Genomic DNA, 13563 nt, shown 5'->3' with positions numbered 1-13563 from the left:
CCAAAAATATATGCAGGTTAGGTGTGGATTGGCCATGCTACGTTGCCCCTTAGTGTCTGACGATATGTGGTTTAGATGAATTGGACATGGTAAGCGGGCAGAGCTCAGGGGAATAGGGAAGTGGGGGTAAGTCTGGATGATCTGTTGGAGAGTTAGTGATACTCGATGGGCTGAATGGCCGCCTTCTGCACTGTAGGTTTAATACTATTACCTTGAAGTAGATTTTCTGACAAGCCAGTGCGGGGCCTGCCTTCTATCTTTTGGAGGTAATTATTTAACCTTCTGGAACAACAGGCCACTGATTGTTGTCCAATATTCCATGAGTGCATTATAAATGAACCCAATAATTACAAAACAAATTTCCAGTTTTTAATGTCCACTTAAGGACCTGCTCCTGCTGATGCTGATAAGGTTTATTTATTAGTCACAAGTAGGCTTACATTAACACTACAATGAAGTTACTGTGAAAATCCCCTAGTCATCACACTCCAGCGCCTGTTCGGGTACACTGAGGGAGAATTTACCACGGCCAATGCGCCTGACCAGCACGTCTTTGGAATGTGGGAGGAAACCCATACAGACATGAGGAGAATGTGCAAACTCCACACAGTGACCCAAAGCCAAAATTGAACCCGGTCCTTGGTGTTGTGAGGCAGCAGTGCTAACCACTGCCACCATACTACCCATGCTGTGGATGAGTGAAGTTCAGTTGATGTAGTTAATATGGATTTTAGCAAACCTTTTGACAGGGTCCTACATGAGAGGTTAAAGCGCATGGAATTGAGGGAAACTTGGCGAGATGGATCAGAAACTGGCTTAGTAATAGGACACAGAGGAAAGGATTGAAGGCTGTTTGAGTGACTGGAGGCTGGTGTCCAGCAGTATACCACAAGGATCAGTTCTGCGACCTTGCTGTTTGTTATGTACATAATGACATAGATGAAAATGTGGGGGGAATGAAGAAGTTTGCGGATGACACCAAAATTGGTCGGGTGGTTAACAGTGAAGAAGATGGTTGTAGGTTACAGGAAGATGTAGATGGGCAGAGCAGTGGTAGATGATATTTAATTCTGCTAAATGTGAGGTGATGCACTTTGGAAGAAGAAGCAAGATGAGGGAGTATTTAATGAATGACAGGACAGTGGGAAGCTCAGAGGAACAGAGGGGTCTTGGGGTAATTATTCACAGATCCCTGAAGTCAGCAGAGCAGGTGAATAGTTAAGGTGGCACATGGGATACTTCTATCAGTTGTGGCATAGAGTATAAGAACAAGTAGGTTATGTTGGAGCTGTAGGGAGCATTGGTTAGATCACAGCTGGAGTACTGTGTAGGTATGGTCACTTCACTATAGGAAGGAAATGATTGCATTAGAGGAGGTACAGAGGGGATTCACCAGGATGTTGCCTGGGATGCAGCATTTGAGCTGTAAGCAGAGACTGGATAGGCTTGGATTGTTTTCTCTAGAGCAGAGAAGGCTGTGAGGGATCGTGATTGATGGAGGGATATGGACAGAGTGAGTAGGGCACAGCTATTCCCCTTGGTTGAGGGGTCAGTCATGAAGGGGCATAGTTTTAGGGGTAACGAGTAGAAGTTTCAAAGGGGAGGTAGGAACCTGGAATGCACTGCCTGGGGAGGTAGTGGAGGCCGGAGGCCAGAAGCCTCACACTCTTTTTAAAAAAAAAAACATTTCAATGATCTCTTGAGACATCATAACGTTCAAGGAGATGGGATTAGCGTGCCGTTATTGGTAGTTATTGTCAGTGCACACGCGATGGGCCGAAGGGCCTGTTCTGCACTATATGACTGGATGGCTGTTTACACCAGTGAAATTTTCCCATCCCGCCGCAGTGACTGGAGATTCGGCTGGGCACCAAATTCTCCAATATCACTGCAGCAGGAGCATGGCATGAATGGCCGGTAAGATTGCACGCAATGCGTCTGAGTCTATGGCTTCTCGGCTCTCCAGCCAGCAGCCGAGACTCCTGTTTCATTCCACACAATTTTGTGCAGATTCAAATCCTGATGTTTCAGGAAAGATAGAGCGCAGTGGTCGATAAAACTGAAATTGGGGAAAATCCCATTGTTTGATGGCTGGAAGCCGTCCAATTGGATAGCTGTTTATTTTCCGAATGGTTCCCCACCTTCCCATACCAAGAGGATGGAAATGTTGCCTGACTGACCACAGGGGCAGGAAATGAGGCTGGGGTGATTGGTCAGCAGGAGGTCCATGTAATGCTTGCCTCCAGAGGTGGGTGACCCCTAGTGGACTGGCAGCATCTAAGCATGCCTTTCCTCCTCCTCGGGCTAGTTACCTCTGGTATAGGGCAACCTCAGTTGAGAACCTTGTTAAAAAGACCATTTTGTTTTGCTTCAGATGATATGCAACCCGACCGTGAAGAAGATGGCAGCGAGAGCCCAGCGCATTGGGCGGACGAAACCGACGAAACTGTAAATGCGTCCACCCTGTCCGGTGACAGCCTCCGTTTCTACGTCAATGTCAATGTGGAATTGCAGCAGAATGCAGACGGTGAGTTTGAGAAGTGTCACGTTATGCTGGTACGAAACAATGGGGAGTTATTTATTTTTCATAACCACGAGGGCCCTTGTCAATCCTGGGGTGACTAAAAATGTTGAATGTCAAACACCGTCACCAGCTGCTGTCCCACTCGCTGTTTGTGTGTCCCCATGCGTGTTGTATTAACAATCCAGAATGCCCAGTGGCGTTCAGTTGTCACTGCTGAGTCTAGTTGGACGGGTGTCGGGATACTCAGATGTGGAGGTCGTGACATCTGACCTCAGTTCTGTACCCGCTACGCTTGCCAACGGAGGACTATTGTCGCAGGAAGGAACATGAGTACTGGTGCTCTCTCTCTCTGTCTGACTTCCTCCATGCAACCACCATCTCCATTGTCCACCCGAATCCCGATCACCCAAGTATCGAGGCCAGTTGCGATCGGTTATCCCTTGGTTAGGCCACACGTAGCGTAACGTGTGCAATTTTGGTCTCCTTTCCTGAGGAAGGATGTAGGAGTGCCGCGAAGGTTTACTAGGCTGATTCCAGGGATGGCGGGACTGAAGAATGAGGAGAGGCCAACTAGGTTAGGATTGTTTTTTGCTGGAGTTCAGACGAATGAGGGGGGAATCTTATCAAATTCTAACAGGACTGGACAGGGTAGATGTAGGGAGGATGTTCCGAAGGTGGGGAAGTCCAGAACCAGGAGGATTCAGGATAGACCATTTTAGGACGGAGGTGAGGAGACACTTCTTCACCCAAAGAGAATAATGGAGTTCGTTATCACAAGAAGTAGTTGATGCCAAAACACCGCATCTATTCAAGAGGTGGCTGGATATAGCACTTGGGGCAATGGGATCAAAGGTTATGGGGAGAAAGCAGGATTAGGCTGTTGGGTTGAACGATCAGCCATGATCATAATCAATGGCGGAGCAGGCTCGTAGGGCCAAATGGCCGCCTCCTACTCCTGTTTTCTGTTTCCACGTTTTTACGTGTGAATGAGATCAGCATGAAGCAGAAACTAAATTCGAGTTGCGTTGTTATGAAAACAGTCCAAAGGGCCTTCTCGAACTCTCCCAGTTGACATGTGCAGTCCACTTTCTCCGTAGATATGAAACTTACCCAGTTATAATTAACCAGTTTGGAATTAATGAAATAAATGACAATTTTGGAGACCCGTTTCGGTTGTTTGATTATGGGAGTTGATTTGGATTTGCCACGGGGGATGGCGAGATGGTGGAGGAAGAAAAGCTGAGGTACCCAGTACATTTTTATCCAATTTCTATTGCTTTAAAGTTGATTTATTAGTGTCACAAGTAAGACTTACATTACCATTGCAATGAAGTTACTGTGAAATTCCCCTAGTCGCCACACTCCAGCGTCTGTTCGGGTCAATGTACCTAACCAGCACTTTTTTTGGACTAAGGGAGGAAACTGGAGCACCCAGAGGAAACCTGTGCAGACTCAGCACAGACAGTGACCCAAACCAGGAATTGAACCTGGGTCCCTGGCTCTGAGGGAGCACTGCTAACCACCGTGTTGCCCCCAATTATAGTAATCCATGTTCACTGTTCTATCAGGAGTGTCCTGGCAGTTCAAGGGTGCCAACCTTTGTGGTACTGAACAGATTAGAAGCAGCAAGGTACCTGACATCTCAGAGCAGTGATGAGCCCCTTTTACAAGTGATCTCAGCAACGTCATTGGTAAAGCACGTTGGTTTGGACACTTGGGCCAAGCCATCACCAGCCAATGTCCCCATGAGCCGCAAGGAAAGGGTTAGTGGGAAACATTTGCTTCCAGTCGTGTGCAGAATGGTCCGTGTGGTAAGGTGCTGGAGGATGGCAGCTACTGTTGCAGGAGCACATTGGCAGCCCTCGGGGAGGAAACTGGGGACAAAGACACTCAGTTACACAAAGTAAATGAAACTGAGCCAATTTTACTTGAGGGTGTTGCCTCCTCTCCATGGCGTGTTATGATTGAAGTTACAACTGAAGTTATAACAAAGTCTATTGTTATAAACAGTGGCCTTTATGAGAGGAGATCTTTATTTAAGAGGATGATGCAATGAAATCTATTTTTGTTCGGAGTGATGAAAGTGGGTGGCAGGTCCCACAGAATGAGAAGCACTTAAAAGGGGCTCCTGATTTGCTGAATAAATCCACTTTGGATAAGGGCCCTTTATGACCCATTGTTCCATGGAGCTACCCAGAGATTCTTGTCTGCTCCTATTTCTTATGTTCTTATGTAACCTGAGAAAGGGGGCGATGGGTGAACCTTGCTGTAAGTGGCGCCGAGGAATCCCTCAGAGAGCACTCTCTCTAACGACAATAGGTCTCTGGTGAATGGGGATAATTCTGTACACAATGGAGCTGTATTTCCTGATATTGACTCTTCAAGTCTTTGAATGTCTGTAGGCACAATGCTGGCCCGCAGTCTACATCAGATAGCTTATTTTAACACTTTGATATGAGTAGGACCTGGGCTGGTAACAGTTTCCTTCAGGAAGAATGTCCCATTGATGACTAGTTGCATGTTTATTAAATTGTACACTTGTTTATGAAGATCTTACTGCAGTCCCTTTGTGAATTATTGCCGAGGTTTTGTCGGTGGCACGCGGGGTTAGACGTGAACATTCAATCGTATGTAATGAGAAATTGTGACACGTTTCACAGAGAGGTTGGGGGTGGGGGCAGGAGCTCTTGTCGCGGGGGCGGGGGATGGTGGTATTTTTCCTTGTGTCCTGGCCAAATTCATCCCTCTGTCAACACTGTGAAATCAACTTATCCAGTCATCTATCTCTTTTGCTGTTTAAGAAGAGTACAGAAACATGAATAGGCTCCATGGTCTCCCGACCTTGCTCCACCATATGATAAGATCATGGCCTTTTTTTAACCTCCTCTGCACTTTTCTACCTTACCCCTGATGCCCTTGGGGCAGGATGTTCCGTGGAACCTTTGTCTTAGTACTGCTGGCAAGATGGTGTTTATTTCTCTTCCCTAGTTACCCTGAGAAAGGGTTGACTAGCTTTCTCCTTTTTATGGCAATGGTATTGGATAATGAATTCCAATGATTTGGAACATCCTAGCCTGGATGGCATTCCTAGTGCATTTATACCTTCAGCTTCGCTTAAGGGATAGCAGTCACAAGAGGAGTAAGATATTAACATAGAAACTAGAAGCAGGAGTAAGTCATTTGGCGTTTTGAACCTGATCCACCGTTCATTTTGATCACGGCAGATTTTTCAGCTTCTGGCCAGATCTTGTGGCTAAGGCATTAATATAGCACAAAGTGGCCTTTGGTAACCTATTGTGTATATGCAGGCTCTTTTAGTGAGTTAGCCAAGTAGTTCTGCTCCTCTGTTCGTTCTTATAGCGCTGCAAATTTTCTTTTTTCAAGTAGATTTCCTTTTGCTAGTCCATTTGAACCTCTGGTCACCACTGACCAATAACCCCTTCCCATCCTCCCAGGTACTGATTACGGGTGAGGGAGACTTACTCAAGTTGACATTAACTGGCACTTTGGGTAACATCCAGACTTGTGCCAACAGCTAGAGGCAACATTCAGATCACCCTTGTCCTGAGGGAGGCCGTTATGGAATTGTTCATTATTTGGGTTTGAGATGGGTAGGAAGAGGACTCTTTAGAGGAAATTACATTAAAAAATTGCTTTGAAGTTGAGTTGGTAGACGGATCATGCTAGGAAAATAATAAATTACTGCCCACTTAAACGAATTAAACAGTCCTTACTAGGAACAGGAGACAAACCAAGGCAACACAATTAGAGATATCTTGTTAGGAGATCCAATGCCTTGAATATTTCTATCTATCTGTCTTCGACCTCTTATATAAGCAACAACCTCAAAAGTATGGATGCAAGATGTTATGTCTCAGAGAATTGATAGTGTTTTGTTGATTTTGAGTTTATTAAGGCTGCCAACAGATTTGTGGGAAGTGAATGAAAGCAGAAAATCTGAACTCCTCAAGACATGGCACTTTGTTTGGCCAGTATGATGACCATGAAACTATTGTTTGTCAGAAAAACCCATCTGGTTCACTGATGCTCTTTAGGGAAGGGAATCTGCTGTCCTTACCCGGTCTGGCCTACATGTGACTCCAGAACCACAGCAATGTGGTTGCCCTCGGACAACTAGGGACGGGCAATAAATGCTGGCCAGCTAATGTGCCCATGTCCCACGAATGAATTTAAAAAAAAGATCTACAATGACATCCTTCCATTACCCCTTAAATTATCCATGTTTAATAACCAGCAATTGTTAACTCTTATTTTCCTCTTTCCTCCCCACAGAGAATGACAATGCTGGGTGTGTCTTGCTGCATACTTCCAGGAAAGTGAGTACCCTTTTATTACCCCAATTTGTATGGAGTAATGTAACCTCGATTGTAAAATCCAATGTATCAATGTTGTGGCCTGGATTGACCAAATGTCTCCCTTTGAATGAGATTTTGGAATATTTGATACCTCTCTTGAAGTGGATGTTTATTATTGGCCTCTTTCTGTGACTTATGCAGCCCATCCTGCTTTTATATGCTCTTTAAATGGGCTATCCAATCAGTCCCACTGCCCTGTCTTTACCCCACAGCTCTGCAACCTGTTTCACTGTTTGAGTATATGCAATTCTGTCTCCTTTTGCAACATGCTATTGAATCTGCTTCCACCGCTCTTTCAGCCACTGCATTCCTCATCAGCTTGCTTTACAAAAAATGATTCTTGTCCCCTCTCCAGTTCTTTCCCCAGTCAGCATCAAGCTGTGTCTTGTGGCTGCCGGCCCCCTTTTTTTGCCAGCTGATCACTAGGTGTCCTTTTATTGTGGGCAATTGCGTAAGGTTCTTCTGCTTCCCACTGGTGACGATGAGACCCTTTTTTAAAATAGACCTCCAATCGTGTAATTCATGGTGGTGGCTTTGGGGAAAGGGGGGAACAAAAGGCCAAAGAAAAGGCAGACATCTTGTGTACAGCTGCGAGCAATATGAAAGCTGGCCTGCAGTGTAATAAACATAAACTTCCTCACCTCCCCACACCCCCCACCCCTCGCATGCTGGCTGCGCATCAAGCAACATGAAGCGCAAATATAATGATCTAGAGAGCTGATGGTTAGTTAAAAAGGGGAAGCTTGGCAGACCGTTCTGGCAGAAAGATGCGACCAACATTTATCCCTCAATCAACCTCGCCTAAAGCAGATCATCAAAGAATCACCGTACAGCACAGAGGGATGCCATTCGGCCCGTCGAGTTTGCCCTGCTTCCTTTTGAAGAACAACTCAATTAGCCCCACTCTTCCTCCACGTCTCTACACCGCTTTTTTCCCCTGTCAAGTATTTATTCAATTTCCCTTGAAAGGCTACTATTGAGTCTGTATCCAACACCACCTTCAGCCAGCGCATTCTTAATTTGAATCGCATATTACGAGTTTTTCCTCCTCTTGTATCTGTTTCTTTTGCCAATCAGCTTTAAATCTGTGCCCTCTGGGTATCAACCTGAGTTAATAAGGAAAATTGTTTCCATCCAAGCCCTTCATGATTCCAAATACCTCTAATCAAGTCATCACTACGCTGCCTTCTCTGCTCCAAAGAGAAACGGTCCCAACTTTTCAAACCTCCTTTTATAACCACAGACCCTCATCCCTGGGAATGTCCCTACTGAACCTCCCGTTCACTCCCCAAGATCTTTACATCTCTCCCAAAATGTGGTACCCAGAATTGTCCGCAATACTCTAACGGAGTCCTAACCAATGATTTATAAAGTTCTTGGGCCGTCAGAAGTTTGAAAAGTAAGGCAGGAGGTTACAGTCAGATCAGCCATGATCCTGTTGCATGGTGGAGCAGGTACAAGGGGCTGAGTGGCCTATTGCTGCTCCCAGTTTGTATGTTGGTATGACCTCCGTCATGGGACGTGGGTGTCTCTGGCAAGGCCAGCATTTTTATTGCCTTTGAGAAGGGAGCAATGAGCTGCTGCCTTGCACGAGGTGATGAGGGGGAATTGACGTAATAGATGTGGAGAGGTTATTCCTCTTGGAGGCATTCTGAAGTGAGAGGTCTTTAGTTTTGGGATAAGAGGGTGGCAGATTTGAAACCGAGATGAAGAGAAATTGCTCCTTTCAAAGGAGTCTGTGGAATTCACTATCCCAAAGTGCGGTGGATGTCGGGACATTGAGTAAATTTAAGGCTGAGGTGGACAGATTTTTAAATTAGTAATGGGTTGGAGGGTTATGGTGAGCGGGCAGGTAAGTGGAGTTGAGGCCGGGAGAAGATCAGCTATGATCAATGCTACCAGTCCAGTGCAGTACCGGAGGAGTCCTTCACTGTCAGAAGTGCTGCCTTTCCGATAAGATGTTAAACCAAGGCAGCATCTGCTGGCTCGGGTGGACGTAACTGGTCCCGTAACACTGTTTCTGCCGAAAAACAGGAGAGAAATCCCGGCCAATGCTTATTCCTCGATCAGCATTGAGGGGGAAAAGAGAATGGATTTTCTGGTCATTATCTCATTTGTCGGTTGCGGGAGTTTGCTGTGTGAAAGTTAGCTGCCACATTTCCTGCTATACAACTTTCCGAGTTAATGGTACGGTGCTCTTGAGGGGGGGGTGTGTTGATTTGTGACAAGTGCATGATTAATGCAAATCTTTTTTCAATTTATAAGTGGGGTTGGTGAGAGTGGCCTCTGTTGGTTGGGTGGCTGCTGCACTTATTTAACATGAGATGTCACACCCCCACCCTCTGAGCTCAGCTATGATGGAAAAGGACCCCTTGTAGCAAACTTGACTGCAGCTCAAATAATCCCACAAATAGATTATGTGAAGCAGTGTTGCCAGCAGATACCGGGGGTTATAAACAACACTGGAAAGTGATCAGAGGCGCACAGGTTTTATGCTGCAGCTTTTGCTTTACCTGCACCACAAGAGCCCCCAAACCCCCTGTGGAGTATTCACCTATTTAAAACGTCAGCCACTTGGCGGTTACTCAGAGTTCCTCAAGCTTGCAGATGCTTGGTCTTGGCTCTCTTCGCAAAACCCCCTGCTGCTTTTAAAATGCTGGAGAGAATTTAAAAAGGTGAACTGGCTCCACTTGGATCCATGCACTCTATATTTAGATGCTAAAAGAGTTATTTTAATCAACTCCTCTGGCTCGTGTTGGCGCTTGCAACGTCTTAATGGACTTCTCCCAGCCTCGGAAGGGATTCTGCTGTGGTCTTTTTTGTGCCTGCTTTTCACTACGCTGCGTATAAAATGCTACTTGGCCAGATCCGGGGGTAAATTTTAGCTTGAGGCCCTTCAGTGCCATAGCGCGTTGGCAGCCGTCACCAGCTAGATCATGCACTTGCTGATGCTTAGAGGGGACGTCGCACAAACCAGTCTCCCATCCATTGACTATGTCTACACTCCCCGCTGCCTCGGCAAAGCAGCCAGCATAATCACACCCTGGACATTTGCTCTTCTGCCTTCTTCTGGGGAGAAAGTGGAACTGATCCACTTCAGATCAGCCATGATCTTATTGAATGGCGGGGCAGGCTCGAAGGGCTAGATGGCCTACTCCTGCTCCTATTTCTTATGTTATGTTCTTCTGTTTTGGGGGGGGGGAAAAGACACAAAAGTCTGAGGTCATTGTACTAATCGACTCAAAAACAGTGCTGTGTACTTTTTCTACATTCATCACAGAGGTAAACAAAGCCTCGGTTTAATACCACATCCGCAAGATGGCATATCTGACAATGCAGTACAGATGGTCTTGCCTGCAAGAACAGATTGGTGCTGAGATAGTCAAGGAAATAAACTTTAAAAGTTTGTTATTATTCAGTCACAAGTCAGGTTTAATATTAACACTGCAATGAAGTTACTGTGAAACTCCCCTAGTCGCTGCAGTCCGCCACCTGTTCGGGTCATTGCACCTAACTAGAACGCCTTTCAGAATGTTGGAGGAAACCCACGCAGACACACACATAGTTAAATTGACAGCCACAAAAAGGTATTATCACTCTTCAGTGAACCAAGACACTCATAGAATCCCAACAGTGCAGGAGGAGGCCATTCAGCCCGTCAAGCGTGCACTGACTCTCTGGTAGCATCCCACCCAGGGCCATTCCCCATAATCCCACATTTACCTGCTAATGCTCCTAGCCTCTTAGTTATCTCACCTGTATAATGAGAAGCTGTGAATAGTTATTTAGTGAGCCCCAGTTTTGAAATATGAACCAGAACAAGCCTGTGTGATCTTGTGAGCAAGTCTTAAAAATATCGTAAACCCTCTCTGATTCGTTGCCTGGATTCTACTACTTGTTTTTTGAGGCCCTGTTGTTTAATCCTGATACTCAAATATTTGTACAAGATGAGATTGTAGGCATTGCACCTAAAGATTCTGTCACACCCCTTCCGGTGTCTTGAATAAGTATCTCTACAGTCAGACAAATCAACCAAAGGGTGACTAATACTAATATAATGGCAGGTAGGGTAACCGAGGCTGAGGCCATGAAGTTTCTGGAGATGTACCCCCACTGGGCAGAATACCAGCTATCAGTTGGCTGAATTGGTGACCCTGGTTCATATTCCTGTGGACAACATTGTGTAGAAAGGATGTGCATGTCATCACAGCACTTCCTTGGAGGGGGCTGCCTGTGAACGGACAGGAGGGTTATCTGAATGACCTCGTTAACCCCCATGGCAGCCATGCCATTGTAGCAGCACCTTGGACTAAGAGCCAGTAGGGTCTTGGGTTTGAGTCCCACTCCAGGGACCTGAGCGCAAAATCTAGACTGACGCTCCCGGGGACAGTGCTGAGGGAGAGTTGCACTGTCATTGAGATGTCAGACTCAACTTGTCTGAGGTGGTAGACTATGTGAGGCACTCCCTGGCACTATTTTAAAGAAGAGTTAGGGGTGTTTGGTGATCTTTCACATCACTGTTAGTGGGAGCTTGTTGTCTGCAAATTGCTCGCTGCGTTTCCTCCATCACAATGATCCGAGGAATCGGAGACATCCTGATGTAAGGAAAGGTGCTATATAAATGTAAACCTAAATGTTGCCCTGAGTCCAAAGATATGCAGATTAGGTGAATTGGCCATACAAAATTGCCACTTAATGTCCAAAAATGTGTAGGTTAGGAGGATTAGTGAGGTAAGTACATGGGGTTACAGGATGGAGAAGGGTGTGAGATGCTCTGTCATAGAGTTGGTGCTGACTCGATGGGCTGAATGGCAGTCTCCTGCACTGTAGGGATTCTGAGGGGCCTTGTCAAAGAATTGCATTGCTTTTTTTTTAAAAAGTGAAGAACTCGCTGTCATTGATTTTTTTGTCATTCAGAGATTGAGTCATAGAGATTACAGCATTGAGACAGGCCCTTCAGCCCAACTTGTTTTTTTTAAACCACTGAGCTAGTCCCAATTGCCCGTATTTGGCCCATATCCCTCTATGCCCATCGTACCCATATAACTATCTACCTTGATGTGTTTTAAGACTTCCCGGCACTTCCTTCTCTGTAATATGTACACTCCTCAAGACATCACTATTTCCCCAAGTTCCCTAACATCCATGATTGGCACTAGGCCAAACTATTGTACTTTAATGGTAAGTGTGATATACGAACACTTTAAGCTGGTGATGGGAAAGGCTGAACTGACAGTTTTGTTGGTGGGAGAGATCGTTCTGACCATCCCATCTGTCTCATAGTCAGGTTGTGAAGGAGCTAAAAAAAAAAACCTCCTCATCTGTCACTGACCCCTTCTGAATCTCCTGGGACTGTTCCAATTTCAGGAGGGATGACGTTCAGAGGCTTAGTTGAACGCTCAGTTGCAGTTGTTGATTCTTTTATCCTTGACTATCCCCTGCCCTCCCCATTTTCCACCTGCTGCCACTTAAAGCACTGCTCTTTTTCACACTGGCAGCAAGTCTCATTGGCCTGTCATCCTTGTGACATCCATCTCCTCCCAAACTTCTCCATCTTCCTAATGGACCTCCCTCTTTCTCCCACTTTTAGGAACTCTTCAAAAGCAAATCAAACTTTGGTTGTCTGTCCTTGAGTTTCCATATCTGACCCATTGTCAAGCCTTGTCTGCTGATGTTTCTTGGGGATATGTCACTACATTCGAAGTGTCAGATAAATGGAAGCTGTTGCTTAGTGGATATTGGGGGATTATTATGTGTATAAAAGCAAATCTCAATACTGGTGACCATGGCAACATGACCATCGTTGATTGTCATAAAAACCCATCTGGTTCATTCATTTTTGGGAAAGGAAATTTGCCATCTTTGCCTGGCCTATCTGTGACTCCAAACCCACAATGATGTGGGTTGATTCTGAAATGGCCTAGCAAGCCATTCAGTTCAAGGGTGATTAGGGTTGGGCAATAAATGCTGGCATAAGTCACCCTAGGCCAAAGTTTGCCACTCAAGCACCATTGCCAGAAATGGGTGAAGTGGTTATTTATCTCTGGTCAGCACTGCTGCTTCACAGCGCCAAGGACCCGGTTCGATTCCTGGTTTGGGTCACTGTTTGTGTGGAGTTTGCATGTTCTCCCCATGTCTGCGTGGGTTTCCCCCAGGAGCTCTGGTCTGAAGATGTGCTGGTTCGGTGGATTGGTCATGGTAAATTGATGAACCTCAATGTACCTGAACAGGTGCTGGAGTGAGGCAACTAGGGGATTTTCACAGTAACTGCATTGCGGTGTGAATGTAAACCTACTTGTAACACTGATAAATAAAGTTTTTACTTTGTCCCATTGAAATATCAGCTACATTCCATCCACAGTAAGAAACTATACACATTAAAAGTGATTCATTGGAAGCACTTGAGATGTTTCTGTAATGTTATGTAAGTGGAATCCTCCTCCTCTGTGGTGAGCCAGTCAAAGTCAGCACAGCCTTGCTGCCTCTTTATTGTTCAATTTTTTTAAAAAAGGGTTAATCATCTATCTGCCATGTTTTGTTTTTTGTTCTGTTTTCTTCCTTTTCTATTTGATAACATAATTGTTCTGTCTAAGTTGTCCTCACAAAAGCCCCTGAGCTTGAGGCACTTCAGCTGTTGCGTTACTGGGTCGCCCACATCAGTGG

At 45.6% G+C, this 13563-nt stretch overlaps 1 protein-coding gene across 1 annotated transcript in view; it reads left to right on the top strand.

The window, feature by feature from the left end:
- The window catches only part of slc4a11 (solute carrier family 4 member 11), a 179953-nt gene that overhangs the window by 44041 nt on the left and 122349 nt on the right, over positions 1 to 13563 (top strand). Inside the window, exons 3-4 of the mRNA XM_080194085.1 lie at positions 2375 to 2527; positions 6818 to 6861. Of these exons, the coding sequence (XP_080050211.1) occupies positions 2375 to 2527; positions 6818 to 6861 (197 nt within the window). The remainder of the gene's footprint in view (positions 1 to 2374; positions 2528 to 6817; positions 6862 to 13563) is intronic.

The sequence above is a fragment of the Carcharhinus amblyrhynchos genome, chromosome 1, assembly GCF_965287045.1.
Source record: "Carcharhinus amblyrhynchos chromosome 1, sCarAmb.v2.hapA, whole genome shotgun sequence".
In the NCBI taxonomy this organism is placed as follows: Eukaryota; Metazoa; Chordata; class Chondrichthyes; order Carcharhiniformes; family Carcharhinidae; genus Carcharhinus; species Carcharhinus amblyrhynchos.
Note: the sequence above shows the minus strand (reverse complement) of the source record. Positions and strands in the feature narration are given on the sequence as shown.